The following is a 24,966-nucleotide window of genomic DNA, read 5'->3' as shown; positions in this document are numbered from 1 at the left end:
CCTTAAACAGGGACCAGTTCTGCGCACTCCATGGGCAGGTCTGAAGGACTGACCGTCACCAGTCCCGGGGGCCAGGGCAGCGTGGAGGGGAGGCCGCCCTTCCGGGCACCCTGGCCCCATGCCTGCCCTGCACTCACCTCTAGCCCCAAGGAATCCCTTGGGGGTTATAACTGGATCCTTTTGTAGAGAGAAGGACTGGAGCTTCCCACAGCTGAAGGGTCCATCCCAGTCGCAGCGGGGCAGCCAGGGAGCAGGTGGGACGTGAACTTGGATCCACCCGAGTCCTGCCCTCAGCAGCTACTAGTGACCCAGTGGGTCAGCACTGCCCTCCCACTTTCCTGCCTTGCAGGGCCATCCAGACACTCTGTCTTGGCCAAGTAGCCAGACCACCTCAGCAGGCCTTAGGGAGAACCCTCAGATCCCACACACATGCCCCGAAAGCACAGGACAGGAACGCCCAGCGGGGAAGATGGACGCACAGGCAGGAGCACTGGCCGCTCACCAGCACGCAGAGGCAGCTCAGTGCCCGGGACACCTGTGACCAGCTCTGATACGTGTCCTGGCCACTCTGTACAACAAGGGTGTTGGAGCCAAGTGGTGAAACCTTCTGGAACCAGGAAGAACCAGAAGGGACTGCACGTGGTTCCCTCAATGTGGAAATCCACGGGAAGGGCCCTGACCGGAACTGGGGCCTGGGAATTAGCGAAGAGCTTTCCCGACCTCGAGACCAGAGGCACAGTGCCTTCCAGAGGAGGGTGTCCACAGGCGCCGGCACCGCGAAACTGGCCCTGGACACTAAGTGTCCCCCAAGGGAGCCAGGCTGGGTGGGGGGCCTCGGGCAGGGTCTCTGGGGAGCAGGTGGTGAGAGGCCGGGGGTCTGATGTCAGATGTGACACTAAGACCCGCAGAGGCGGTGCTTCCTGCTGACACCCCCATCTCCAGTCCTGGAAAGGCCACAGGAGGGACACGACCGAGGGTTTCACCAGGACTGGGCCCCGTGCACGGCCCAGGACAGGAGGATGCAGCTCGGACCCGGGCTGCCCAGGGCAGACGCAGCCCCGGGAGGCACAGTCGAGGGGCTGACCCCGGCAAGCGCAGGGGCCGGGGGCCAAAGAGCGAAGCAACCCCAGGCCTGACTGGCTTCTCGGGCCTGAGCAGAACGTCCTTCCCAGAGGGCGGCACAGGGTCCAGGGAGGTGACCCAGTGAGGGCCGGGGGTGTCACAAGGGCTGACACTGTCAACGCCCTCTGAGTCTGCAGGACACCTCCCAGCACGGCCACACTCCCAGGAGCAAACTCAGACTCAGCTCCGGACATTCCCCAAAAGTGGAGGCATCTCAACTTCCGCATCGGACCAAGAACGCTCCACGTCACAGCAGGCACGGGATCAGGGACCCCGGTCGGCCTTTGCCATCAGGTCTCAGCGTGGCCTTCCCGACCCCAGCTCCGCGGGAAGGTCCCCACCACTGGCCTGGGGATTCCACGTCCGCCAGCCACGGTCAGCGGCACTGTGCCTGGGCCCTCGCTGCGCACAGGGCCTGGCACACGGTAGGTGCCCGGGAAGTTCGTGGTGAGCGAATGAACTGCGTGAGGCACCGACGGACGCCGTCGCCCATCCCTCCCCCCAGGCAGGGCTGCGGGCGACACTCACAGCGCAGCCGTCCACCAGGGCGCGAATGTAGGGGCTGTTATCGTAGGACATCTCCTCATCGTTGGAGCCCAGGAAGCGCATGGCCTTGTCGTAGCTGCCCGTGGCGGCGTCCTGCCAGGCGACCGACTGGTAGCAGTTGTAGGTGATGTTCTGGTGGGCGGAGGCACTGAGCAGCCGTAGGAAGGTCATCTGGACCACGCCCACGGGGTTGCCTTCCGTGTCCACGTAGGAGAGCTGCAGGGGCACAAGAAGGGGCGCTCAGCAGGGAGGGCACACAGGCTGCGCAGAGCCCCTCGTCCACACGGCCGGGGCTTCCAGAGCTTCAGCCACTCGCTGTCTCCTCTGGAGCGTGGGCCACGCCAAGAGCCCCACCTGGAAACCTGCTGCACGCCCGGGCCCCGGGCCCCAGGCCAGCATGCACTGGGCTCTCTGGGGGGTTCCCTGGAACACTGTGAACCACGCCTCATTCCTTTCAGGGACCTAGATAACCCGCCCACTCTACTTTACCTGGTTGGTCCCTACTCAGCCTCCAGGGTTCAGCTCATGTGCCTCTGCCTCCAGGAAGCCTGCCAAGGTTAGGTGCCCTCACCCACCTTGGCCCGGTTCAGTGTCCATCTTTCCTACTGGCTGTCAAGCCCTCCACACCAGCACTGGACTCCTGTGTCAGAGGCACCTGGGGCCTGGTCTGCAGCCCTCCCTGGACCATGAGTACCCTGAGGGCATGAGCTTGGCATGTACATCCCTGTCATTGTGCCCCGATGCCGGAGAAAAAACGGTGCTTGTTAGATTATGCTAATACATGAAAACCACTGGCTAATCTCTGTGACGTACAAGGACCTGGCTGGGGCCATGAGAATTGGAGACAGGAAGGGCAGGTGGCTTTGGGGAGGAAGGGGCCTGAGGCATGGGGTCTTGGCCAGCAGACAGGAAGGCTGGCCTGTGAGAGGGTCACAGGACATACGGCTAAGACCCAGAAGCCTGGAGGGACCAGGCAGCATCGTGGAGGCACAGGGGAGAGGCCCTTCTTGCCCCTGCCCGGGCATGGAATCCAGTGGAAAGCAGAGTGGGCCGTGCCGTGGCCTGGGGTGGTCAGCCCACACTGAGCGGGCAGCCCGGGGCGCTCTGGCGGCAGGAGCCTCGCTGAAAGCCCCGCTCTCTGCCAGCAAACCCAGGGCAGCACCGGGAGACAGTGTTGGTCCTCCAGTGCCTTCGCAGCATCGCAGGTCGGATGCACGCGGGGCTGAGAGCTCAGCCGGGCGCGGGCCAGTGCCAGGCGTCCCGAGAGACGGATCGGTTTCCGCGTCTTCTAAACTGCAGCTTTCTGAGCTGCTGGACACAGCAGGGGCGGGGGCGGTCCTTAGCCCCTGGGACGAGGCGGCTCTCTCCTCTCCCTGAAGGCCCTCAGCGTGAGAGGCCAGGCTCTCCTCACACACCCAGCAGAGCAGGGTGGCCCATCACGTCTCCCCGTCAGACGACGCACAGACGGACGTCAGCATCTGAGACCCGCGTTTCTCCTCCCTGCTCTGTCTCGGACCCTAGCCCCCAGCCTACCCTAAGAGAGCCGTCCTGAACACACGAGCGAGAATTTAAGCCGATATTGTGCACGTATGTATAGAGATGTCTATACAGTTAGAGCTGAAGGCGGTGAGCCAGGCCTGGGATCCTGCCCTTGCCGCCGGAGCGGGGGGAGCGCAGAGCTGCTGGCCAGCTCCCCACACAGCCACCAGACACCGACTTCCAGCCAGACCTTGAGGAGGGAGAGTGAATACCAACCGCAGTCTGGGCCATTGGCTGTTCCTCCTGGACGGAAGGCGACTGACTGTAGGAAGGACGCATGCGCAGAGAGAGGCGGGCAGTGCTGGACGCAGAAGGACCTGAAGCCCCCAGTGCCGGGCAGGTGGAGGACGACAGGCACGGCCAAGCCCCGCCCCACGATGGAGTCCCAGAGCCCCGTCATGAGGCCCCGCCCTCCCGGCGGGAAGCAGCTCTGCAGTATCACCTTCACGTGGGGCGCCCAGGGCAGCCGGCCCAGAAAAGCACCTCTTTCTTCAGGGAGGGACCTGTATTTATGCCCTGTCCACTCTGATGGTCACAGGCTGCTAGAAATGATGCAGCAGGAAAATGCCAAAGATGCGGTGATGTTTCCCCTAGACTGTCCCTTCACCTCCATCCTTGGTCAACTGTCTGCGAAACAGGACCCAAGCAGCAGACAGGCTCTGGGCTGGTGGCTGAAAGTGGGTGTTCTCTACCTGCTTCCACAGAGCAACGGGGTGGGTGTGTGGGGCCCTGTCTGGAGAAGGCCACCAGCACGGCTGCAGAAAGGACCACGGCCCCGGCTCCTCCTGACTCCCGCGCCCCCCACCCCCCCACCTCTATCCACCCGGCTCAAGGGCCCCGGGCACTGCCTCCCCGAGTGGGCGTCCACTTCAGGTCCTTCTGCCTGCCAGTGGCTCCTTCCCGAGGATAGCACCGAGGAGGTGAAGGAGAGAAGAAACAGCAGGAGAAAAAGGGGGTGAGGGTGCCGGAGGTCCCCACACAGAGACGAGAGGAAGTCCCCAGACGTGGCAAGGTGAGCGCAAACCTTCAGTATCTGGAAAGAGCCGCAGTGGCTGGGAATCAGGGCTACGGGCCGTGAGATATTAATTGAGCACGAGTACCCCCGGGCCTAGGAACGGGGGGTCCCCAAGTGCAGCGGGCAGAGGCCGCTGGAAGGCCCTACTCTTGAGTCCTGGGGGAACGTGGCCCTGGGACCCCCCGGGGAGCCAACTGAGGGCAGAGGGTCGGGCCCGCAAGTCGTGGACCCGAGAGCTGGCTTCTGAGTGAGAAGGACGTCCTTCAAGGATGGCCCAGGTGGGACACTAGCCGAAGAGTGAACGCAGGAAGCAAAGGGGGCTCTCGTGGCACCTGCAACGCGGCCACATCTGGAACCTAGTCCTTGAACTTGCCGGGAAGGGAGCATAGAACTTTGCACTTGATTCCGGAAACGGGCCCAAATCAAAACTCCCGAGATGCTCGGGGAAAACACCCTGCCGCGTGGCAGCCGTCGCCGGCCCCATAGGATCGGGTCCAAATGGCCTTGGCCTCTATACCGGCTAGAAAAGCATCACATCCAGAACTTTAGAGGGATGCCCGTTGCCTTTCACCTCCGGGATGGCCTATTCAAGACTGGCTCCCCAGAAGTTAACACAGGGACCAGCACGGTCGCGGGCGATGCAGCGGAGAAGCCCAGGGTCCCGTCGGCAACCGGAATGGCCCCTCGGCCCCCAGCCACAGCAGGGGCAGGGCACAAGTAGGACAGATCCTGGAAAGAACTGGATGGTTTAATGGTCCAGGACCCACTTCCTCCAAGCTGCCCGCTAGGACTTAGCAAAATAGACCCTCCACTCCTGGTGTCTCTGGTCTCAATTCCTGGCGGCACCCAGCGGGGGCTCTGAATGCCAGCTTCGTGTCCTCCACCCGAAGAGACAACCATTCAGCTGCTCCCGGCTACAGTGAACCCTCGTCAGCGTGGCAGGAGGGGCCGGCCCGCGTCTGGCGGTCGTGGCCGTGGAGCAGTTTGGCCAGAGGGCGAGAGCAGGTGCGGCGCTGGGGGCGATTAGTCCCATGCAGAGCCGAGCCAGGCCGTGCCGCAAGCAGACAGCCCCGTGGCCACTTACCAGGGACCCTCGCTTGTACTGACTGTACCAGGTGGAGGGCTGCTCTTTGGGCCAGCGGGCCATTTTACTCTGCAAGATACGAAACGGGTGGGTTTAACGGACACTGCACACGAGTCGAAGGCCGTCTTACCAGTTTGCCACGCTTGAATTCACTGAACCAGGAACCCGGGTTTTCTTTGGGCCAAGAAGTGATTCTGGCCTAAACATCGAGGCGGGAGGTGGGGAGGGAGAGAAACAGAGAGAACGACAGTGTTACTTCTGCCTTCACGAGAAATGCTCCCACGTCCTGCACACACGCCTTCTCCCCGCCCAAGTGGGCCTGCGTCCTGCCCTCACGGAGATGCAAGATGGCCTCCTGGGAGAAGATCCCTTAGGTGCACCTAACTCCCCCAGAGCTGGGCACTCGCTCCAGCATGGACCCCTGACCGCGATGGGGACGGGGGAGCCCTGGTGCCTTCCAGGCGCGAGCACCTGCTTCACGTGCAGGGTCACGAGAGCCTGCATCTGACCCGATCTGGGTATCCAGCACCTAGGACAGAGCCTGGCACCTCGTGACTGCAGAAAACTGCTCCTGGAGTGAACTAAGGAAGGGGTGAACGGGCGGATCCTCACTCGTCTCGCCCAGAGACTATCATCTACTACTGATAGGCTGAGAGCAGACAGGTGGGCGTTCCCTGATTCGATCCCCTGATCTGGGGTCGTGGCTCCATCTCCAAGGCCTCAACCTGCGGACAGAGTGGGCAGGAGACCCTACTGAGGTCCGGCTGGGTGTGAGGCGTGCGTGTGTGTTTCTGCATAGGATGTGGGCGTACATGGTGTGTGTGAGCGTGGTGTAAAATGGTGCGTGTGCAGCGTGTGTGCCGGGTGTGTGGTGGGGTTTTCTCTCTGGGGAGAGTGACCACAGGTCCAGCCTGTTCCCAGCTGTCCCTCCGGTGCTCTGCCTGGGCGCCAGGTCCCATTCCCCATTCCCTGGCTTCTCCTCTGAGCTGGCCTCGTGCAGGGGATCCTGAGAAGCGGCCCCACTGGAGGAAGAGCAAGCCCAGCCTGCCCCCGCCCCTCGGGACTCTCCCCTCTGGTTCCAAACCTGCTGCTGTCAGCACTGCGCCCAAAAAGCACGAAGGCCGCCTCCTCCCAGAGCAGGACCAGAGGCGTGGGCAGGCTGGCGCCTCGTCCAGACTTCTGCCCTCCATCCCCAGCCCTTCCGCCACCAAGGGGGCCCTGCAACCCGGGAGACTGGGCAGAATGCCTCAACCCGCCCGAGGCTCCCAGCCCGTGGGGCCCTGGCGGTCGGCACTGGTGCAGAGGACAGGCAAGGAGCAGCGGGCGTCACTCAGCGCCCCAAGCCCACCGTCCGCCTGGCTCCACCACCAGCAAGGGCTCCTGGGGGGCGTCCTACTGGCTCTCCAGCAGCGAGGCCGTTTGCAGAGGACAGACAGCAACAAAAGAATGAGCCAGCATTTTTCCACTTGATTTTCCTCCTGGGCCTCTGCCAGATGCAACGGTCCTGAGGTTTGAATTTCCTTGTGAACCACAGGGGTCTTGTTGCCAGGAGTGTGGGTTCCCAAGGATTTAAAATTCCAGGTAGGGAGAGCGTGAACATGAAACAGGGGTCCCCAAGACATCCACGTCAGTGCAGAGCCCCTGTTCCTGCCGGCCCACAGGAGTGCCGGAGCTCCCCTCGGTGACAGTGAGATTTAGGGAGAGGGCACCTCTCCCTCCAGAGGAAGTGGCTCTGGGCGCTGAGGCAGCCGGGAAGCCGAGGACCACAGGTTGCCCGGCTCCTGCCGTGCCCCACCCTGAACCTGCACAGGTACCATGGCTGCGGCTCCAGGAACCCACTGCCCTCGGCGTGCGGCACGGGATGGGGAGCCCTCTGGGAGGGACATTACGGAGGAGGGTCTGCCCAGGCAGATGCAAAGGGCACTGCGGCCAAAGTCTCCACCATCTTCCCAGGTAGAGACCTCGCCCCCCTTCCTCACCTGTCCTGGGCCACAGTGGGCCTGGCCTCCAACGCGTGCTTGAGAGAAAGCAGCACACGCCTGCCACACACGCCTGTCCCTGCACGCCATCCACACGCCACCCACCCGCCACCCACGTGCCATCCACACGCCACCCACACACCATCCACAAGCCACCCACACGCCATCCACGTGCCACCCACACGCCATCCACGTGCCACCCACACACCATCCACGTGCCATCCACGTGCCACCCACAAACCATCCACACGCCACCCGCACGCCATCCACGTGCCATCCACCAGCCGTCCACGCGCCACCCACGTGCCACCCACACACCATCCACAGGCCACCCACACGCCATCCACCAACCATCCACGTGCCACCCACACGCAACCCACACACCATCTGCACACCATCCACCCGCCATCCACACACCATCTGCACGCCATCCACATGCCATCTGCATGCCATCCACCAGCCACCCACATGCCACCGCACACCACCTGCACACCCATCCACACACACTGGTTCACACCCTTCCGCACACACAGAGACCCCACCACAGAGGCGAGGACGCTGAAAGACCACAGAGGAGACTCAGATCGACACCCCACAAAATCTCCACGGATCAGAACCTCGCTGAACAGACTGTGAGGGACGCATGGCGCTCAGGAGCGACTACCCAGGAAGCTGACGCTAAGAATTTCAGCAAACGCCAGCTTCTAAAAGACGTATTTGGGTCACTTTCGCTCCCAAAAGTCCTTCCATGGGTTTCAGGTTGCTCTGAGGTCAGAACTGTAGGGTCATTTTAGAAAGGATTTGACCAACCAGTGGCGGAAATCCCAGCCCCAGGTGTGGTAGGGGGAAGACAGCCACGAGCCAACCACCCCTTCAACTTCCACAAATGAGGCTGCACTAAGCCCGTCCCATTGCTGGAAATTTCTTCCTAAGGCAGATTCAAGTCTACTTGCGGAGGGACAGCCGTGAGTTTAGATCTGGCCCGTTTCTGGCTTTCATTCTTAAAGCTGCCCGCACGTGAAATGTCTGGAGTCCTGGCCCGGCCCCACCGGGAGAGGAGGCCACGGAGGCGGGTACTCACCCCCTCGGACTTCTTGTCGGGGAAGACGCACGTCGAGCCCCCGGCTGTGAAGTTGCAGTAGACTTTGAAGGAGTCCCTGGAGCAGCCTTGGTTCGGATCCACCCAGTATTCACCTGGATCGCAGGGTTAGGGGTGGGGTTAGGGAGAGAGGCGGGTCGGGAGAGCTGCTCCTTGGACAGTTCCAGAAGCAGCTGCCACATCTCAGTCCAGCAGGGCCAGCACACAGCCCGGGCATGTGCCGCAGCACAGCCCTTTCTGGGCTTTGCCCAATGGCATCCTGCTGGGCCCATGGAGTGACAGGGACAGACGCATCACCAAGAGCACAGCTGGAGCGTGAGGCCCACGGGGCCCAAGCTCTGCCTGCTGGCGGGTGGATGGGAACCCAGAGGTGCTCCAGGGAAACTAGAAGTTCACGTACTTAGGATCAGAGTCAACTGGAACCACAGGCACCCCTTAAATCTTGCAGAAGAGTTCATCCTTCCCAGAGCAAGCCAGTGGGATCTTATTTTCTAGCAGGTAGGTAGTGCTTGGCTATTAATGGTGAGAATGGGACTGAAGTTCTGGAGTCTAAACAGTACTCGCCCAAGTACAACTTCAAATGCCAGCACGAGGACTCCTGCTAACACTGACGGCAGCTGCGGCCAACACCACGTCAGGCCCAAAGCATTTCATACACTGTATACACGTCCTCTGATGGGCACGTGTTTTAATTCCCATTTTGTAGGTAGGGATCATGGGACTCCGGGTAGAGCAGGTTACCTGCCAGACAGTGGCTAAGATTAGACTAGACCCCGGCTCTGCGTGACCTCACAGACTTGACCTCTTTCCCCGGCCTCCCAGGACGGCTTCCCCTCCTACTAGGATGCCTCGTCAGGTGACAAGGGGGACCTGCATCCCCACTGCACCAACGGGGACCTGAGGCCGAGCGAGGTGCATGCCCGTCCAGGCCTGGGTCCCTCCCGCCACACCGGCTGCTCAGCCCCGACCCCTCCGTTTGTCCCCGGGTCCACGGTCGCCTTACCGTCGGGGAAGTCAGGGTGGCAGAGCTGAAGGTCTTTGCAGGTGCGCGCGGGGTTCTGCTGCGTGCCCAGGGGTCGCTTCATCTGCTCGATCTCCAGCTTCAGCGAGTTGAGGGAGCCGAAGATCTCCTCCATGCCGTCCGCGTAGTCCATGTAGTTCTCACCCTCCCCTTCGTCCATCAGCTGGCTGGCGTCGATGTTCCGCCGGGTCCTGGACGCCTGGATCGGCAGGGGCTGGATGACTTCGCCTGGGGGGCCCTGGGTGTGGAAGAGGGACAGTGAAGGATGGGAGAGGACGAGGCAGCCCCGGGTGGTGGCCGGGCCGGGACCGCCAGGGCCGCACCTGCAGGGTCCTGGGCCGCAGACGCCGGCCCCTCCTGGTAGTACAGTCCTTTTCCCTCTTCTCTGTCTCTGGAACATTCCACACCCATCCCTCGGGGCCCTGTCTAGGGCTGCCTGCTCCTGCCACACACACGCATGCATGCACACACACGCATGCACGCACATGTGCACACACAGAGGCACCTGGGCATACACACGCACGCACACACACACGTTTTGGGATTGAACCACACAGTTGCTTCCACGATTCCCTCGGTGTTAGGAGAACCCCCATCTGGCTCCCAAGTCCTCAAGGGCTACTCACCGGCAGGCCGGGGGGTCCTGGCTGGCCTGCTTCACCCTTCGGGCCAGTTGGACCCTGGGGAAAAAGGAAGGAGAACCAACCTTGGTCACTGAGCCCTGATGTGACTTGAGTCCCCCTTGAGGTCTAGAATGATCCCCGGAAACACGTGGAGAAGGTGGAGGGACAAACCTAACATGCTGGGGCCCCTTCCCAGTCCCAGGTGTGAGAACTGGACACCTCAAGGAGGGGACTTAGGGGGACAGAGCCCTTTCTGCAAGGCAGGGAGCCTCAGTCTGAGATGACTCAGGGCAGCCCAGCCACAGAGGAGGGGTGTGAACGACCGGCCCCAGGAGTCAAGGGGGAAAGGGGACCCCAGGGCGGTTCTCATCCAAGGGTGATGCACGTCCCCCCCCCGGGGGGCATGGGCCGCTCAGGGGCAACACCACTTACTGAGGATCCCTTAGCACCTTTTGGACCAGGAGGGCCCTGCGGAGAGAGGGGCAGAGCGTCAGCTGGTGGGCGGTCCCTTCCCCTCCCGGCACCAGCCTGCTCTTCACGCCCTCCTTGCACCTGTGTCCCCCCTCCAAGAGTCTATGCTTGTACTTGCTTGACAGGGGAGGTGGGCGGGGGCAGGCACTCACCCACACGGAGGCCAGGAGGGTCCCGAGTGCCCCGGGTCAGCCTCCCACCCGCCCCAGCAGGGAAATCACAGCTCAGGCAGCCAGAGGCCCTGACACGGAGCCGCTCCAGCCCTCGCAGCAGCCCACAGCAGGGGCCAGCATCAGACCAGCCGGGGCTACCTTGGGCCACGTGCACCCGGGCCCAGGTGGGGCTCAGAGGCTGACTAGTTTCGGGTGAGAAGAGACTCAAGGCCGGAGGATGTCTTTGCAGTCCTGGGTCTCCCAGCTGCATGGGGGGGCCCCAGGCTGGTGACTAGAAGACGGGACACCAACTCCTCACATCCGGGCCGGGCTGGCTCTGCTCATGCTGACGGGGAGGGTGGGGGGCCAGCCCCCAAGGTGCCTACCGTGGGCTGTCCACATGCCCTACAATGCCCGGAGACAGAGGCTCCCCACTTCTCCTCCCCAGCCTGAAACCAGAGCCCAGTGACCGCACTTCCTTGCTTCCACTGCTTGGAACGCGCATGTGAATTAACGAGCAGATCAACCCGTGGCGCGGGGCACCAGGTCCACCTGGGCGGTGGCCCAACCCCAGGGGGTCCCATGACTTCCCTGTAACTCTGAGGCCCATCCCCCCACTCTCCCAGGACAACCCGGGGAGCCGCGCGCCCCTCCCAGATACGCACCGGCAAGCCAGGGGGGCCCGGGGGGCCGATCGGGCCCGAAGGACCAGTGATACCCTGAAAGGAGCAGAAACGCAGTCGTCAGTGTTCGGATCAGGAGGGAGCCTGTCCTGCAGCCACGCCCCTCGGTTCTCGTTGGCCTCTTCCCCCAACACAGGCTGGCCACGTGCGAGGGGAGCCCTCACTCCCTGCTAGGCCCGGCAGGGCCTGAACACCTGCTGTGAGGCAGGGCACCCGGCGCTGCTGCCCGCAGGGCGGTGGGGGGGGGCGGCTGAGTGTGAACGCTGCCTTCTAATGTTCTAATGTGAACCGTCCCTGCCTGGTCCCCTCTGGCCGCTTTCCGCTCCCGAAGCAGGGGCCGCGGGCCGGGGGCGGCAAGTGTCCTGGGGTCCTGTCTGCTCTGTCTGTCCATCCAGCCTCCCAGTGGCTTCTCCCACGCTCGGAGTTTGCAGCCTCTGAGACGACCCTCTCTCCAGGTCTCAGTGCCACAGGGAGACACCATGGACGAGGCCGGGCTGGGGGACGTCACCCCACAAGCTTCCTCCCCGCCTCACGGCTCTGCCGCCTCCAGCTCTGTCTCGGGCGTCCTGTCCTCTTCCAGGTCAGGTGCAGGCCAAGGTGGGCAAAGCACAGGGGCACATGTGAGTCTGTCACACCTGGCTTGGGAAGCGGTCATTCACAGGCTGGAGTGCGGCCCTGTGGCCCTGACATGGGGACGGGAAAGACCGGCCTGCCAGGTCCCCCCGCCCCCTGCCTCCACTCGCTCCCCGCCTCTCCTGGCCATGGAATCCACTGCAAGCAGCTCCCAGGCGCAGGACGGGCGAAACCTGCAGGCTAAGGGTTCCCTGGCTGTGGTTTCCTGGGGGCTTCAAACTCCAATTAGCGACAGGGGTTCCCAGGCAAGTCTAGGGTCAGGTGTGCATACACAGGCTCAAGGTGGGAGCAAGGATGTGGCTGAGCGTCGCCAGTGACCTCCTGGACAATTAGCTGGGTCGGAGGGTCTTGCACAGAGTGGGGGGAAATGACCTTCACTCCTGAGGTCACCAGGACCACGAGGGCTAATGAGGGCCCGGCCTGGGCTCCAGTTCTGCCCCAGGTTGCTGTCACCTGGGCGAGCCCGTGCCCTCAGCTGTTCCCATCTTGATTTGATGGACGTGGGGACGTCCTTCCGGCTCTAACGAACACAGAGCCAGCAGCCCACGCACCTGTTCTCCCTTAGGGCCAGAGGAGCCCTGCGGGCCGGGGAGGCCGCGGTCCCCCTTTTCTCCCTGTTCGCCCGGAGGTCCGATGAGCCCGATCAAGCCCGGATGTCCCTGTGGGAAAATGAAGGGGCGTTGGCGGTGGCGACACCTCCCGTCCAGCCACGCGGGCCAGCTAGACGTGGCAGCACAGCTGAGTTTCAACCTGAGTTTCAACCACAGAGTCACCTGGAGCCCCATCTCACCTTTTCCCCTTTGGGTCCAGAGTCTCCTTTGAGGCCAGGGAGTCCTGGGGGACCCTGCGGGGGAGGCAGCGGGATCAGAATTCTCGTTCCCAATCCCGCCCTCCGCCACCACCGGGGGCTCCTCGGGAGCATATCCGGGACTCACCATGGGGCCGGGGGGGCCGTCGGGGCCTGGGGCTCCTGGGAGACCTTGCTCACCCTGAAAGACAGTTGACCCTCCGTGTGAGTCCCGCCCTGGCCATCCCCGTTCCCGTCCTCACCCCTGCTCCCCTCCCTCTGTAGCCGCGCCCCCCAGGCCTCCCCGGGGGCCACTCACCACAGGGCCAGGGATTCCTCGCAGGCCATCGGGCCCGGGCTTCCCAGGGGCCCCCTGGGGGCCGATGGGGCCAGTCTTCCCAGGAGGGCCTTCCAAGCCGGCTTCTCCCTGCAGGGCACCAAGGAGGACACGGTGGGACCCCAATGCTTGAGGCTCCGGTCACCCCAGCCCAGAATTGCTGCTCAGAAACCCCCAGGAGCCTTGGAGAGAACCCCAGATGCCCCCAGATATCCAGGGGCTGCCCCCGATTCTCCACATTCCTTATCGAGGCCGCCCTGCCCAATCCTCCACCCACCAGTGTCCACAGTCAACTGTGCTCCAGCCTCCCAGCTGTCATGGCCAAAGCGGCAGTTATGGCTGGCACGGAAGCCCTGGTGGGCACGGCCGCCACGTCCTGGGCAGACGTGGGGCTGGACGAGTTCCATCACTGTCTCAGGCAATGCCGGAGCACCTCCAAGAAGAGGTCCCGCCCAGCACCTCCCGGCGGGGGGGTGGCCTCGAGGGCTCTGGGCACAGGGCTGCACCCTAACCTCACCGCACGGGCACCCCACCGTCTCCTCAGCCCTGACGTGGGCACCGTCACCATCTCTGCTTCACAGGCAAGGCAGCTGAGGCCTGGCCGGGTCAACGCCAGGCCCGAGGGCACCCAGCACTGGCCTCCCCCGCTCAGGCTGGCGGGGCAGACAGAATGTGACAGCAGAGTCGGGGACCCCGGACCCAGAGGCGCAGCCAGCCCCCCTCCCTCTGAGCCCGACCTGCCCCTCTCCACACGTTCACGTATGTGTCCAGTCCCCACCCCTGCGGCCACCATGCCGAGGCGCGCTCCGTAAGGTCTACGCGTGGTCGCGGTCGTGACCACGGCCGGGCTGAAAAGCACTTACCTTAGCTCCTTTCTCTCCCTGCCTGCCTTCGGGACCTATGGGGCCGGGGGGACCCTGGAAGGAGCAAGAGAGCGACACGTGACAAGTGGGTCCGCAGAAGCTCAGTGAGGAGCTGAGGAGGGGCCGTGGAGGTCACTCCCAGGCCCTTAGCACGAGGCCCAGGGCCTCCGCGTCCAGAAAAGGCCCCCGGTCGGGCTGCGGAGAGGGCACTCCAGCAGCCTCCCTTCCTGGCTGCACACCAGGGGCCAAGTTTACTGCAGCCCCAGAGAGAGACTGAATCATTCAAGTAGCTTGTTCTGATTTTTCCAAAGGTCTGACCCAGGGGGAAAAGGGGTTTTTTCAGCTCCATGGGTGTTTTTCTCCCACGAAGGCCGTTACTGATGGCGTCAGCAGTGGGCTCATCCGAAACGGAGCGGAGCATCGACCTAGTGGGTCTGAGATTTGATGATGAGGCAGGAAGCTGAGCAGGGAATGCACTTCAAACAGAAGCGCTTTCCTCCTCGAGCCGCCTAGGGCCCCAGGGTCCAAGCCGGGGCGGGGGAAGGGCACACTTCATTCAGGAGGTTGACGGGCAAGGGCACCTTGCAGCATCACTTACCCTTTTTCCCGGAGGCCCAGACGGACCTGGTTCACCAGTAGGGCCCGGGGATCCCTGGTGTCAGAGAGAGAACAGAGCATTTAGGAATCAGGGACAGTTAAGCTAAGACGTGGCAGGGCTGGGTGGGTCTGAGGCTAAGAAAAACGCAGAGTTTTCAGTCTGATTTGTCCTCGGCCAGCCCTGAAACTGCCTGTCTCTTCTTTTGCAGAATTAGCCCTACGTGGAGGTGGTCCTGGAATCCTCTGCTCTGACCTCTACACTCAGCCCGTGGGCTGCAGCGGCGTAGGGGACCCGCCTGCCACCTGCAGTTCTGCTACATTTGGGGAACGTTCCCACCACGCCTGCCAGCACCCCTTCTGCAGAAGTGGACCCCGAGGCACAGGGAGGGCAGGTGTTGTCCTGGGTCAGCGGCTAGGGAGTGGCAGAACAGCAGACATCTCTCCGGGGGAACTGGCCCCAGAGCCGGTGTCCCGAAGCCTTCAAAACTTGAAGCAACGTTTCAGAACACTTGACATCAGGTGAGAGGCAACGTCTAATGTGAGCTCAGCTCCAGGGGCTGATGTGGAAAGAGCCTTCTGAGGAGAGCATCTGACTCCCATCGGGCAGAAACAGGTCATCCTGACGTTCCGGGGGCGGGGGGGGGGGGCTTCTGGGGGGGGCGGTCGAGGACGCTGGGCTCTGTGTGCAGAACCACTGTCGGGACTGTGTGTGCGTTTCCCCTTCTGGCAGGAGGGTCCCCAGCTTTCAAGGTTCCTCAGAGGGAGCTCTCAGCCCCCTGTGGTGGTTGAATCACTAGTCTAAGGTAACTGGGTGTAGGTTTTTCTCAGAAATGAACAAAGCAAGTTGTAAACCCCAAGCCCTGACACCTCCCCGAGGAGCTGCGTCAGGGTCCTTAGAGGTCCTGGGCGGACTCACCGTTTGTCCAGATTCACCGTCATCTCCTTTGTCACCAGGGGGACCGTCTTGACCCTGTGGGGCCAAAAGCAAGTTCATTCTGCCTCCTGGACGGCACCCGAGTTCAGGCACCAACATACAACGCGTCCCCGGTCCTCACCCCAAAGTCAAATTCCATCCCAGAGGTGCCGGCGCCTAGGGCGCTCAGAGGTGGGAAAGGAGAGTCCTAACAGACAGAACCGGAAAGGAGAAAACGGGCCAGCGAGGCGGGTCATGGGCTGTGGGGACCCAGGGGCTCTGCCACCTCGAGCACCTACCGCGGGGCCAGGCTCTCCGGGGGGACCGGGATCTCCGGGAAAACCGACCGGGCCCTGAAACAGAGGAAGAGAGGCATTGGGGCGCTCAGCAAGCCGGCCTGGAGCGCGCTGCCCCGCGTGGCTGCGTCCAGACTGCCGCCCTGTGCCGTCCAGCCCCGAGCATCCCACTAGCTCTGACACCTCGGTGCCCTTCACAGCAAGGCCTTTCCAGAACATCCGCTCACGTGAGCCACGCACGCCTGAAAGCGAGCGGCACGGGCCAGCCCCCTCGACCTCTGGAGGCCCTCAAAGGGCAGGCTCTTGCCCACACTTGTTCCTGGAGCCCCCGGCTGACACTGGAAGCTGGACCTTTAACCCCTAGAAGGCGCTGCTCTGCAGACCCTCCTGATGCAAAGCTGGGGCAGGCTACGGGAGGGGAGAGGGCCACACAGAGCCTGCTCCGTCCAGAAAGCTGCCTGGGCCACAGACGTGGCCTCCGAGGTGTCCCCCTCGCCCCACGTCTCCCCTCGCCCACCTCCACTGTTTTGGCTCAGTAGCTGGTGCGGAAGCCTCTACACCTCAGGAAATCAGCCCAAGACCAGCGATGGTCAGGCAGCCTCAGCGCACTGCCCGTTGAGCGAGGATGATCTAGGGGCCCCTTGGCATCTCCCAGGTACTCACGGGGCTGCCTTTGGGACCGTCGTCTCCAGGAGGGCCCTTGGGTCCAGGGGGTCCAGCAGCACCAGAAGGGCCCGACTCACCCTTCTCTCCCCTTTCGCCTTTGGGTCCCTGCGGGGGAAAGGCAGGCACTGTGTTCCCAGAGCCAGCCTTGCGGTTGCCTCGAGCAAGAAGCTCCTCACGGGCACCGGGTGGGAAGGGAGCACATGCCTGTGGCCGGGCCTTGGCCCCTGTGGGTGCCAGCGGCTTCCCGAGCTCCGCCAACCCTCAGCAGCTCCCTGCGGGAGTCTGGCTCCCCTGGGGCCGTGAGGGGGTCCGAGTAGCCCACTGGCTTCCCGGGGCCTCTGAGGCCGACACCCGACTTCTAGGTGGGCAGGGTTGACTCCTGACGAGACAGCAGGCAGCGTGGACCCCGAGGGGCTGCAGGGACCCAGGCCGCCCACCCACTCAGTGGTCCTCAGGTGGAGGGAGCCCAGGAGACCTCCGTCCAACAGCCGTCTCCTGGGCCGGAGGGCTGCCTTCAGGGGGGCCTCAAGACACGGCTCATCCGACCTGCGAAGGTCTGCATGTTCCGGGTCTGGGCTGACCAGGTGACAGCGATGGGCCCCACGTTTACGGAAGCCAGTGAGAGGGTCCTGGAGCACGGATGGCTGTCCTGGGCGTCCATCACTAACGTCTACGCACACACACAGACACATATGTGCACGCACACATGCTCCAGACGGCTGTCCTGGGCGTCCATCGCTAACGTCTACGCACACACGCGGACACACACATGCACGCACACACGCTCCGGACGGCTGTCCTGGGCGTCCATCACTACCGTCTACGCACACACGCGGACACACACGTGCACGCACACACGCTCACTCGCCACGGCACTCCCGCTCTTTTCCAGCAAGACGGCGAGGTAGGCACAAGAGGAGACGTGACTCCCATTTCAGGATGGAGAAACTGAGGCAGAGCAGGAGCCTCCCACCCAGGACCCAACCACACCGCATCCCCTCCTCCCCCAAAGCCCACCCACTCACCGGGGGGCCCCCTTCGCCGGGAAGGCCAGGCTCTCCAGCTTCGCCGGGCTCACCCTAAGGAGGAAACGTGATGTGATTACAGCAGCGATGAGAACAGCGGTTCCAGCGTCCGGCATTTAGCGAGTCGTCCCTGACATTGGGCTGGGTGGGGGAGGTTAGGGGGCCGGGGGTGAGACGCGGTCACTGTCCTCTGACGGTTCTCAGGACTGGAGGAGAGACAGGTGAGGGACCCAGGGATAAAGCGGTGACAGTGACATACACAGGCATGTGACACACACAGAGCGGGCACGGAGGGTACGTGGGGGCATTAAAGATGGCTTTCCCCAGGAAGCGATGCTGCGGGTGAGTTTTGGAGGACGAGTGAGAGAAGCCAGGTGAAAGGAGGAGGGGGACAGCTAGGCAGATCCGTTTGCCGGCAGGTGAGACAGAGCAGGAAGGGCGAGAGTGGTGGCGGCCGAAGCTGGGACGTGCCCTGTGGCGGGTGGGGAGGGCACGGGGAGAGCGTGCTGCTCTGAGCAGAGGTCGCACGCCATTCACTGGTGGTCTCAGCAGGTATGTTTCTCTGTGACTTTCCTATCGTAAAAAATGAGCAGCGATGGGAGACTTTCAGCTGAATGGCCTGATGTCAGAAAACGAGCTCTGGAACGGCGTGAAAGGAGTGCAAACACAGGGGAGCACACCCATCGCCTTCCTTTCACCCCCAAGGAACTGGGGTAAGTGCTTTAAAAGTAGTGCAAACTCCTGGGCCCAGGTGGAGTCAGACTCTGGCACCGTCTCGCCCGCTGCACACGTGCACGCGAGTAAGGCACGTACACACGTGTGCACGTGCAGGTGTCCAATGTGCTCGCGTCATCTCCAGGGCCCAAGCCCTAACACTAACCAGATCAGAGGAAGAGGACCCGGGGCTATGAGAAAACAGGATTTGACAGAAACGGGAGCTGAAAAGGTAGCAACGACACACTTCAAGGAATAGATAACTATGTCTATCAGAGCCAAATCTCAGAGGAGGAGGTGGCGGGGCCTTTACTGGTGGCTGTTATCGTTTGGAAAATCTCCTGGGTAAGGGCAGGGCTCCCAGGTCCATTGCACACATCTTCTAAGTTTCAAAATGCATCTGACAGGAATGGCCCAGCAGTGCACCTGGACATCTCCGTGTATGCGGTGGACACATACACATGGGTACATGCACGTGTACACACACACGCGCGCACACACACACACACACATGCTCGCACGTCATACACCGGGACAGTGACGGGGCGTGAATCACCTTCTCTCCCACTGCACCAGGATTGCCTATTCCACCTGGGGGGCCTTGCGGCCCGTCAGCACCCGGAGCTCCGGAGGGTCCTCGGGGGCCGGGGGGACCTGGGGGACCCTGGGAGAAGAAAAGCCATTGAGCCCAGAGAAAACACAAACATCTACCAAAACAGCAACCAGCCACCATGGCCGGGTCTCCACGAGCCAGTGCCACTCACCATCTGACCCACATCTCCCGTCTCGCCCTTCTCTCCTGGAGGTCCCGGCAGACCCTGAGAACAGGAATTCATCAGAAACTCGGCACGTGGGCGTGGCTCTATCCCCCCAACACACAACGTGCGCTACCTCCCCAGCAAGGCCCCAAGCCAGGCATTCAAAAGCCCCAGGAATGTGCTTTTCAACGTACAGCCACATATGAGCATGTCCCCCAAATCCCAAAGTTCAGAATTAGCGCAAGGAAAGAATTAGAGAAGTATGCAACGATTTCCTGATAAGGTGCTTATTGAAGGCGTCCCATAAAACAATGAACCCTAATGAGCCGCCAGCAGGGAAATGTTTGAATCAGTTACGTCACCACCATATGCTGGGACACAAGGCAGCGACTGAGAGTCACGTTTTCAAACATAAATAAAAAGTGATGTGTTCCAAGAATGTTTAATGACATTTGACGCGACGTGTCATATAAAAGGAAGTGGGAAAAGCTGGATCCAAACTCCCTATACATGCAGCACGAGTCGCAGTTTGCAAAAACCAAACAGAATTATGCATGTGCGCGCGCGCGCGCGTGTGTGTGAGCACAGGCGTTTAGGAGGTGTGGAAAGGCACCACCGTGTGCTGAGAAGCATTTTTGTTTCCGTCTCTAACAGTTTATCTGTAGTTCCCAACATTTCTACAATGAGCAAATTCACAAATGTCACCGGTTAAGAGAAGTGAATGTGGGTGTGTCTGGAATTCTGAGAATTCACAGCACGTCATGTATGGAGACGCCCCTGAAGCCTTGCCTTAGCTTTCAGAAGACAGGAGGGAGGGGACAGGAGGGCCGGGCAGGGCAGGGGAGGGGAAGGCGTCACAAAGATGCAGGAATCAGCTCAAGTGCAAACTCTGTTGTTACCTGCAGCCCCACGGGTCCCGGGGGACCGGGGAAACCTCTGGGACCTTCATCACCTTTCTGCCCAAAAAGGCCCTGCTGGCCACGAGGACCTGGCTCGCCGTCAGCTCCCTACAGGGAGATCGTTGAGCATGGTGAGGGCCAGGTACGGGGCCACATCAACTCGAGGGATGGGGACTCTCTGATACTCACAGAGGGGCCTGGCTGTCCAATGGGGCCTTGAGGTCCTGTGGGCCCAGGTGGACCCTGTGGGGAAGAGACAGAGAGAGTTGTTTCCTGAGTCACAGCTCAGGCCGAGGGAGAAAGGCCAGCGCGCGCAGCGGCTCTGTAGCCAAGGTCATCGGGGCTGCACGCACGCTTGGCCGTCCTGGGCCCGGCTGCCGGCTCTGGAACGCGTGATGCTCTCTGTTCAACCCTGAGCATGTGCTGTCAGGGGCGGGGGGACAGCCACACCGACGACCCGCCGGAGGCCACCGTGCCTCCTCTCGGCCCCCACCACACCCATGACACAGGCCCCGGAGGCCCCATTTTAAAACGAGGACCGGGATCACGCGGCTCATCCGTGGCCGCGCGAGGGACTGATTCCAAAGTCCACACCTGGCAGCACAATGCCTGCCCCCAAGCACATTTCACTGTTGGCACAGGGAGAGCACGAGAGAGGCCAGCATGCTGTCGCTGTCCTGGGAAGCCTGACTGGCCCCAGGTCAACAGGGACGTGGTCACTGTCTGCCTGGGAACAGACACGCCTGGCGAAAAGGTCCGCCGTGCAGGCCTCCTTCCGCGGCCACCGGGCGGAGCTGCCAGCCAAGTGACAGGCCGTTTGCAAGAACGCACCAGTATTTCTAAAGCAGGATTTTTTTTTAAGGGGAAATTAAGAGGCATTTGGCCAGGGCGCTGCCTCTGCTGGAGCATCCTGCAGCCCTCAGCATCGGAGGGCGGTGATTACGTCTGTGGGACCGAAAACCTCAAGGACAAAGACGCTGAATCTGCTTCACTTCAACACCTGTGAGTGCTTTCTGCCCATCTGTCAACAAGGGATTCTCTTACAGATACGTGTTACACGCATACGTGTGCACCTAGCACACACCTGTGCGTGCACACACGCATGCAGGCACACGCACACATACAAGATTTCAACAGGGAAGGACAGCCCAAAGCCCAGCTCTGTCCCATCAGTTACCGGTGTGAATGTTGTTATATTGTAATGGTTGTTCACGTCAGTGATGCGTGTGGGCCACACCGAGCACACAGCCCTGTGCCGTGGCTCCACTGGTGGCCCTGCACGTGGCTCGTGTGGCCCCTTACCTGTTCGCCTTTGTCTCCCTTGCTCCCCTTCTGTCCCGGTTCCCCGATCTCCCCCTGTGGGAACATGTGAACGGCCCATCAGACGGTCCAATGATCATTTGCACGTTATCTGCTCCCCTTAATTAATGTTTCTTGGAGAGCGAGAATAATCTCTCCAGGGGGCCCTACAACTTTCCTAAGAAGAAACGTTTCCATATATTAATTTGATTTCTTTTTTAATAAGAGAACTAAAAGGGATGAGGCCTTGATCTTACGCTTTGCAGGACTGCACCAGATTTGAAAGTGTGATAAAAAATCACAATGGAAATGTTTACTTTGTCAAGTTGGATGACATGACAGTATGATAAAGACAACTCAATTACTACGCTTCCAAAGTTATTAAAATCTCTCCCGTGTTTCTGCCGTGCAGGGCTGTCTCCCACCCTGAGAGGCAAGGCATCATCGCTGCAGAGGTGACAAAGTCGGAAATGTCACCGGAAAGTTCTCATAAACAGAAAGTTAAACCGAAGAGATAAATGTCACTGTCTTCATTAGACGGAGGATAAAATACAAGCTATGGCAGTAACAGCGTCAGGATTATAAAGCACGTTCTTAATGGAAGGGGGCCTTGATCACTGAAGTGGAGACATTTGAAAATAGACGTTGAGTAAAACCTCATTAAATCAGGCTCCACAGATTTAGAATTTGAAATGACTGAGAGCGTTCTCCCGTGCTCTGGCTGCTTCAGCAAACGTCTCCGGCAACACCAAAACTACCCAAGAGAAAAGCAGCGTCTAAGTCCCCTAAGCATGTCAGAGATCTCATTTATTACCATTATTTGTGAGCTATTCCGAAATCATCCACTAACGCCAAGAATGTCGGATGGCAGTATGGGGTCCCTCTGTCGCCAGAGCCCCTACGTCGCCTGCATCCCTTGGTTGAAAAGGAACCCCCCCCCCCCGGGCTTCCCTGGTGGCGCAGTGGTTGAGGGTCCACCTGCCGATGCAGGGGACATGGGTTCGTGCCCCGGTCCGGGAAGATCCCACGTGCCACGGAGCGGCTGGGCCCATGAGCCATGGCCGCTGAGCCTGCGCGTCCGGAGCCTGTGCTCCGTGGCGGGAGAGGCCACAGCAGTGAGAGACCCGCGTACCGCAAAAAAAAAAAGAAAAAAAGGAGGAACCCCCCCGCCAGCTCTGATCTGCCGGCACTGGCCAAGCTTGGCTGTGCGTGGTCCAGGTTGGGGAACCTCACCGAATTCTCCTTACCTTATCTCCATCTTCTCCAGGGGGACCCACAGGGCCAGCTGGACCAGGGAGCCCCACGGGACCCTGTAGACCGTCTCGGCCAGCTGGGCCTTGTGGACCTTTCTCGCCCTAAAGAGGAGAGGAGATCCTTGTTCAAAGGCAGCTCCATCGTGGGAACATCCTGCCACCAGCTCATCCCCCACAGAGAGGCCCACAGGCAGGAAGTGGGCAGGTCCTGGGCAGGGACCATCACCACGGTCCTAATGGATTTCCCTCGGATACACCGAGGGTGGCTCCGAGTCCGGCCTTGTATCACCCCTTCCCCTGCATCTCTGCACTTAATCCTCGCCCATCCTAGGAAGGGCTACTCTTTTACAGATGGGGAAACTGAGGCTCGTTCATAAGCAGTAGAGCCGGGATTCAAACCTCGCCAACCAGATTCCTGGGTCCGTCCAAGCCAGTGGCCAGGAGGGCCTGAGCTCCGGCCTCGGCCAACTTGCTTATTACTCTCCCGATTCCCTGCAAACACCCTCCCTGCAAGAGCACACGGACCTGCACATACGTGCGCACACATGCGCACACACACACACACACACGCTCCTATCTTCCCTTCCTCGTGGTTTTGGTTCATTTTCCTATTTGCCCCCTTGGTCATCTCAAATGATCCTCACTGAGTTCTTGCTTAACTTTACCAGCCACGTTCCACGCTGTGAGTGGCTGGAACTTTCTCACCCAAGCCGGGATTCCCTTCTCCCAGCAGAGGCACAGAACGAGGCGTGGACGTCGGGGAGGGGACACGGGTGGGGAAGTGCACAGTCACACAGTCACCGACTTGGGCCGGCATCCTCTCCTGCCCCCTCTTCCCCTCTCCTGCTGCACAGTTCGCTTCCTGCTCCTCGATTTAGTTCGTCCTGATAAAAGTTCTTCCCCAGTGAAGCCAGAAAATGCCCAGGCTGACTGTGGCTCATAGGGAACCTTCCTGCCCGACATGACACCTGACCTTTGTTTGACCTTTTCTTCTCCTGCAGCTACTCTGGAAGCATGACAAGCTTTTCACAGGATGATACAACCCTGAGAGGTTTCTGCTCAGGTATTTACTCTCTTGAAACAATGAACTCAACCGTTTCCAACCGCATGTGTGTATGCTCTACATGCATCCAGCGCCCGACGAGAGTCAGGGTTCTGGGGCAGAACTCAGCGGGCTCCGTGTCCTGGGGGCCTCACAGGAAGGAGCAGATGCCATCAGAACTGCCGATGACACACCGATCGGATCCTCCTGGTGCCCACGTGTCCAGCGTGGTTCCCATGGGGAGTCCTCGGCCGGGAAGGCAACCAGGGCCCTCTTTCTACCCATGCGCCATGGACAGGGAAACACATAAGGAAAACCACCCCTTCTAACAGAAATCAATCCACGCAGGTGTCTTAACTCAACGGGACACCATCCTCGTAGCCCGTCACCCCGGAACTCGGGCTCCTATGACATTCAGAATTCAAAAGGGAGGTTTGAGCTGGAATTTGTCTCCACGGCTGATTGAATGCAGGGGCAGGCGAGCGTTTCCAAAATCACGTGGCAGACGTGAAACGTGGCCGGGGTGAGGGTACGTCCAGGCAGGAAGGGGGCGCTCTGGGGAGTCGTTTGGGGAAGGGGCTGGCGGTTGGCTTCCCAGGAGGTGTCTAGACAGGAAGGGTCTCTCTAACCCCCTTCATGGAAAGCAAGACTCCAGACCCCCTGCCCCTGAGCTTTCACAAAGCCTCCAGGTTGGGGCGATCACACTTGGGGTTCACTGGGAGGTCGGCTGTCAGGGGTCTGCGAGGAAGCTGCTTATCTGCCGGTCACGTCTCCCGTCCCTTCCTTTCTCCACGCCTACCCCCAGACCAACAACGCAAGCACCACCCCAAATACCCACCTTTCCCATACACTGACCAGCTGTGGGCCCGGGCCAGGGGGCAGGGGGCTGTGCACACAGGGCACCCAGAGCCCGGACCGGGGCCAACGCCACGTTTGGACACACTGTCTCCACCCCTCCCCGTGCCTGCACGTGCTGGGGCCCAGATGCGTGGGTGTGGCCGGCCGAGCCTGGCCCGGACGCTCCCCGAACAACCCTCCGGCTCAGGCAACTCCGGGAAAGAACCTGGCCGCCACCGTGATCGGCCCTTGGACCTCAATCAAGACAGCTGGGCACACACCACACACTGCCCCCATGTCCCCGATCCCGCGAACCCCCGGGGAAATGCCTGGGGAGGGGACAACACGGGGGCAGGGACAGAGCTCCTTCGAGGCAGTACTTACAGGAGCTCCTTTCTCCCCAGCCGGCCCGGGAGGTCCCTGGGGCCCAGGTCTCCCTGGAATTCCGATGGGCCCAGCAGCACCGGCCGGACCTCTCTCCCCCGGAGATCCCTGCGGCGAGGCAAGAAAGTGGTTTATTTCAAAGGCTCTCCAAATGCATGGGTACAACTTCCTAGAGCACCGCCTGGTCATACCACTCACTCTCTCACTCTAGAGCCCACAGTAGCTCCCCAGGGCCCTTTGCAAACACAAACTATCTGGTCTAGCATTGGGGGCTGTGTTTCTGACGCCCTCTTCGCTCCCCAACCCATAATTCCAAGTCGCTCTGCAGT

The 24,966-nt window shown here is 61.2% G+C and overlaps 1 protein-coding gene across 3 annotated transcripts in view; it reads right to left on the bottom strand.

Moving 5' to 3' along the window:
- COL5A1 (collagen type V alpha 1 chain) overlaps positions 1–24,966 on the bottom strand; it is a gene marked incomplete at its 5' end in the record, with an annotated part of 155,075 nt that overhangs the window by 7,891 nt on the left and 122,218 nt on the right. Inside the window, 24 exons of one of the 3 annotated variants that reach the window (XM_082657319.1) lie at positions 1,651–1,884; positions 5,437–5,505; positions 8,367–8,479; positions 9,388–9,643; positions 10,032–10,085; positions 10,461–10,496; positions 11,317–11,370; positions 12,519–12,626; positions 12,758–12,811; positions 12,903–12,956; positions 13,074–13,181; positions 13,955–14,008; positions 14,553–14,606; positions 15,468–15,521; positions 15,764–15,817; positions 16,424–16,531; positions 17,452–17,505; positions 18,722–18,829; positions 18,930–18,983; positions 19,823–19,930; positions 20,012–20,065; positions 21,125–21,178; positions 22,369–22,476; positions 24,638–24,745. In XM_082657319.1, coding sequence (XP_082513445.1) covers positions 1,651–1,884; positions 5,437–5,505; positions 8,367–8,479; positions 9,388–9,643; positions 10,032–10,085; positions 10,461–10,496; positions 11,317–11,370; positions 12,519–12,626; positions 12,758–12,811; positions 12,903–12,956; positions 13,074–13,181; positions 13,955–14,008; positions 14,553–14,606; positions 15,468–15,521; positions 15,764–15,817; positions 16,424–16,531; positions 17,452–17,505; positions 18,722–18,829; positions 18,930–18,983; positions 19,823–19,930; positions 20,012–20,065; positions 21,125–21,178; positions 22,369–22,476; positions 24,638–24,745 — 2,112 coding nt within the window. Of the gene's footprint in view, positions 1–1,650; positions 1,885–5,306; positions 5,506–8,366; positions 8,480–9,387; positions 9,644–10,031; positions 10,086–10,460; positions 10,497–11,316; positions 11,371–12,518; positions 12,627–12,757; positions 12,812–12,902; positions 12,957–13,073; positions 13,182–13,954; positions 14,009–14,552; positions 14,607–15,467; positions 15,522–15,763; positions 15,818–16,423; positions 16,532–17,451; positions 17,506–18,721; positions 18,830–18,929; positions 18,984–19,822; positions 19,931–20,011; positions 20,066–21,124; positions 21,179–22,368; positions 22,477–24,637; positions 24,746–24,966 lie in introns of those variants that run through there. The other 2 variants (XM_082657320.1, XR_014296933.1) reach the window with 2 other exon arrangements.

Source organism: Grampus griseus, assembly GCF_964374135.1.
Source record: "Grampus griseus genome assembly, chromosome: 6".
NCBI classification, from domain to species: Eukaryota; Metazoa; Chordata; class Mammalia; order Artiodactyla; family Delphinidae; genus Grampus; species Grampus griseus.
The sequence above is the reverse complement of the archived record's forward strand: the minus strand, read 5'-3'. Positions and strand labels throughout refer to the sequence as shown.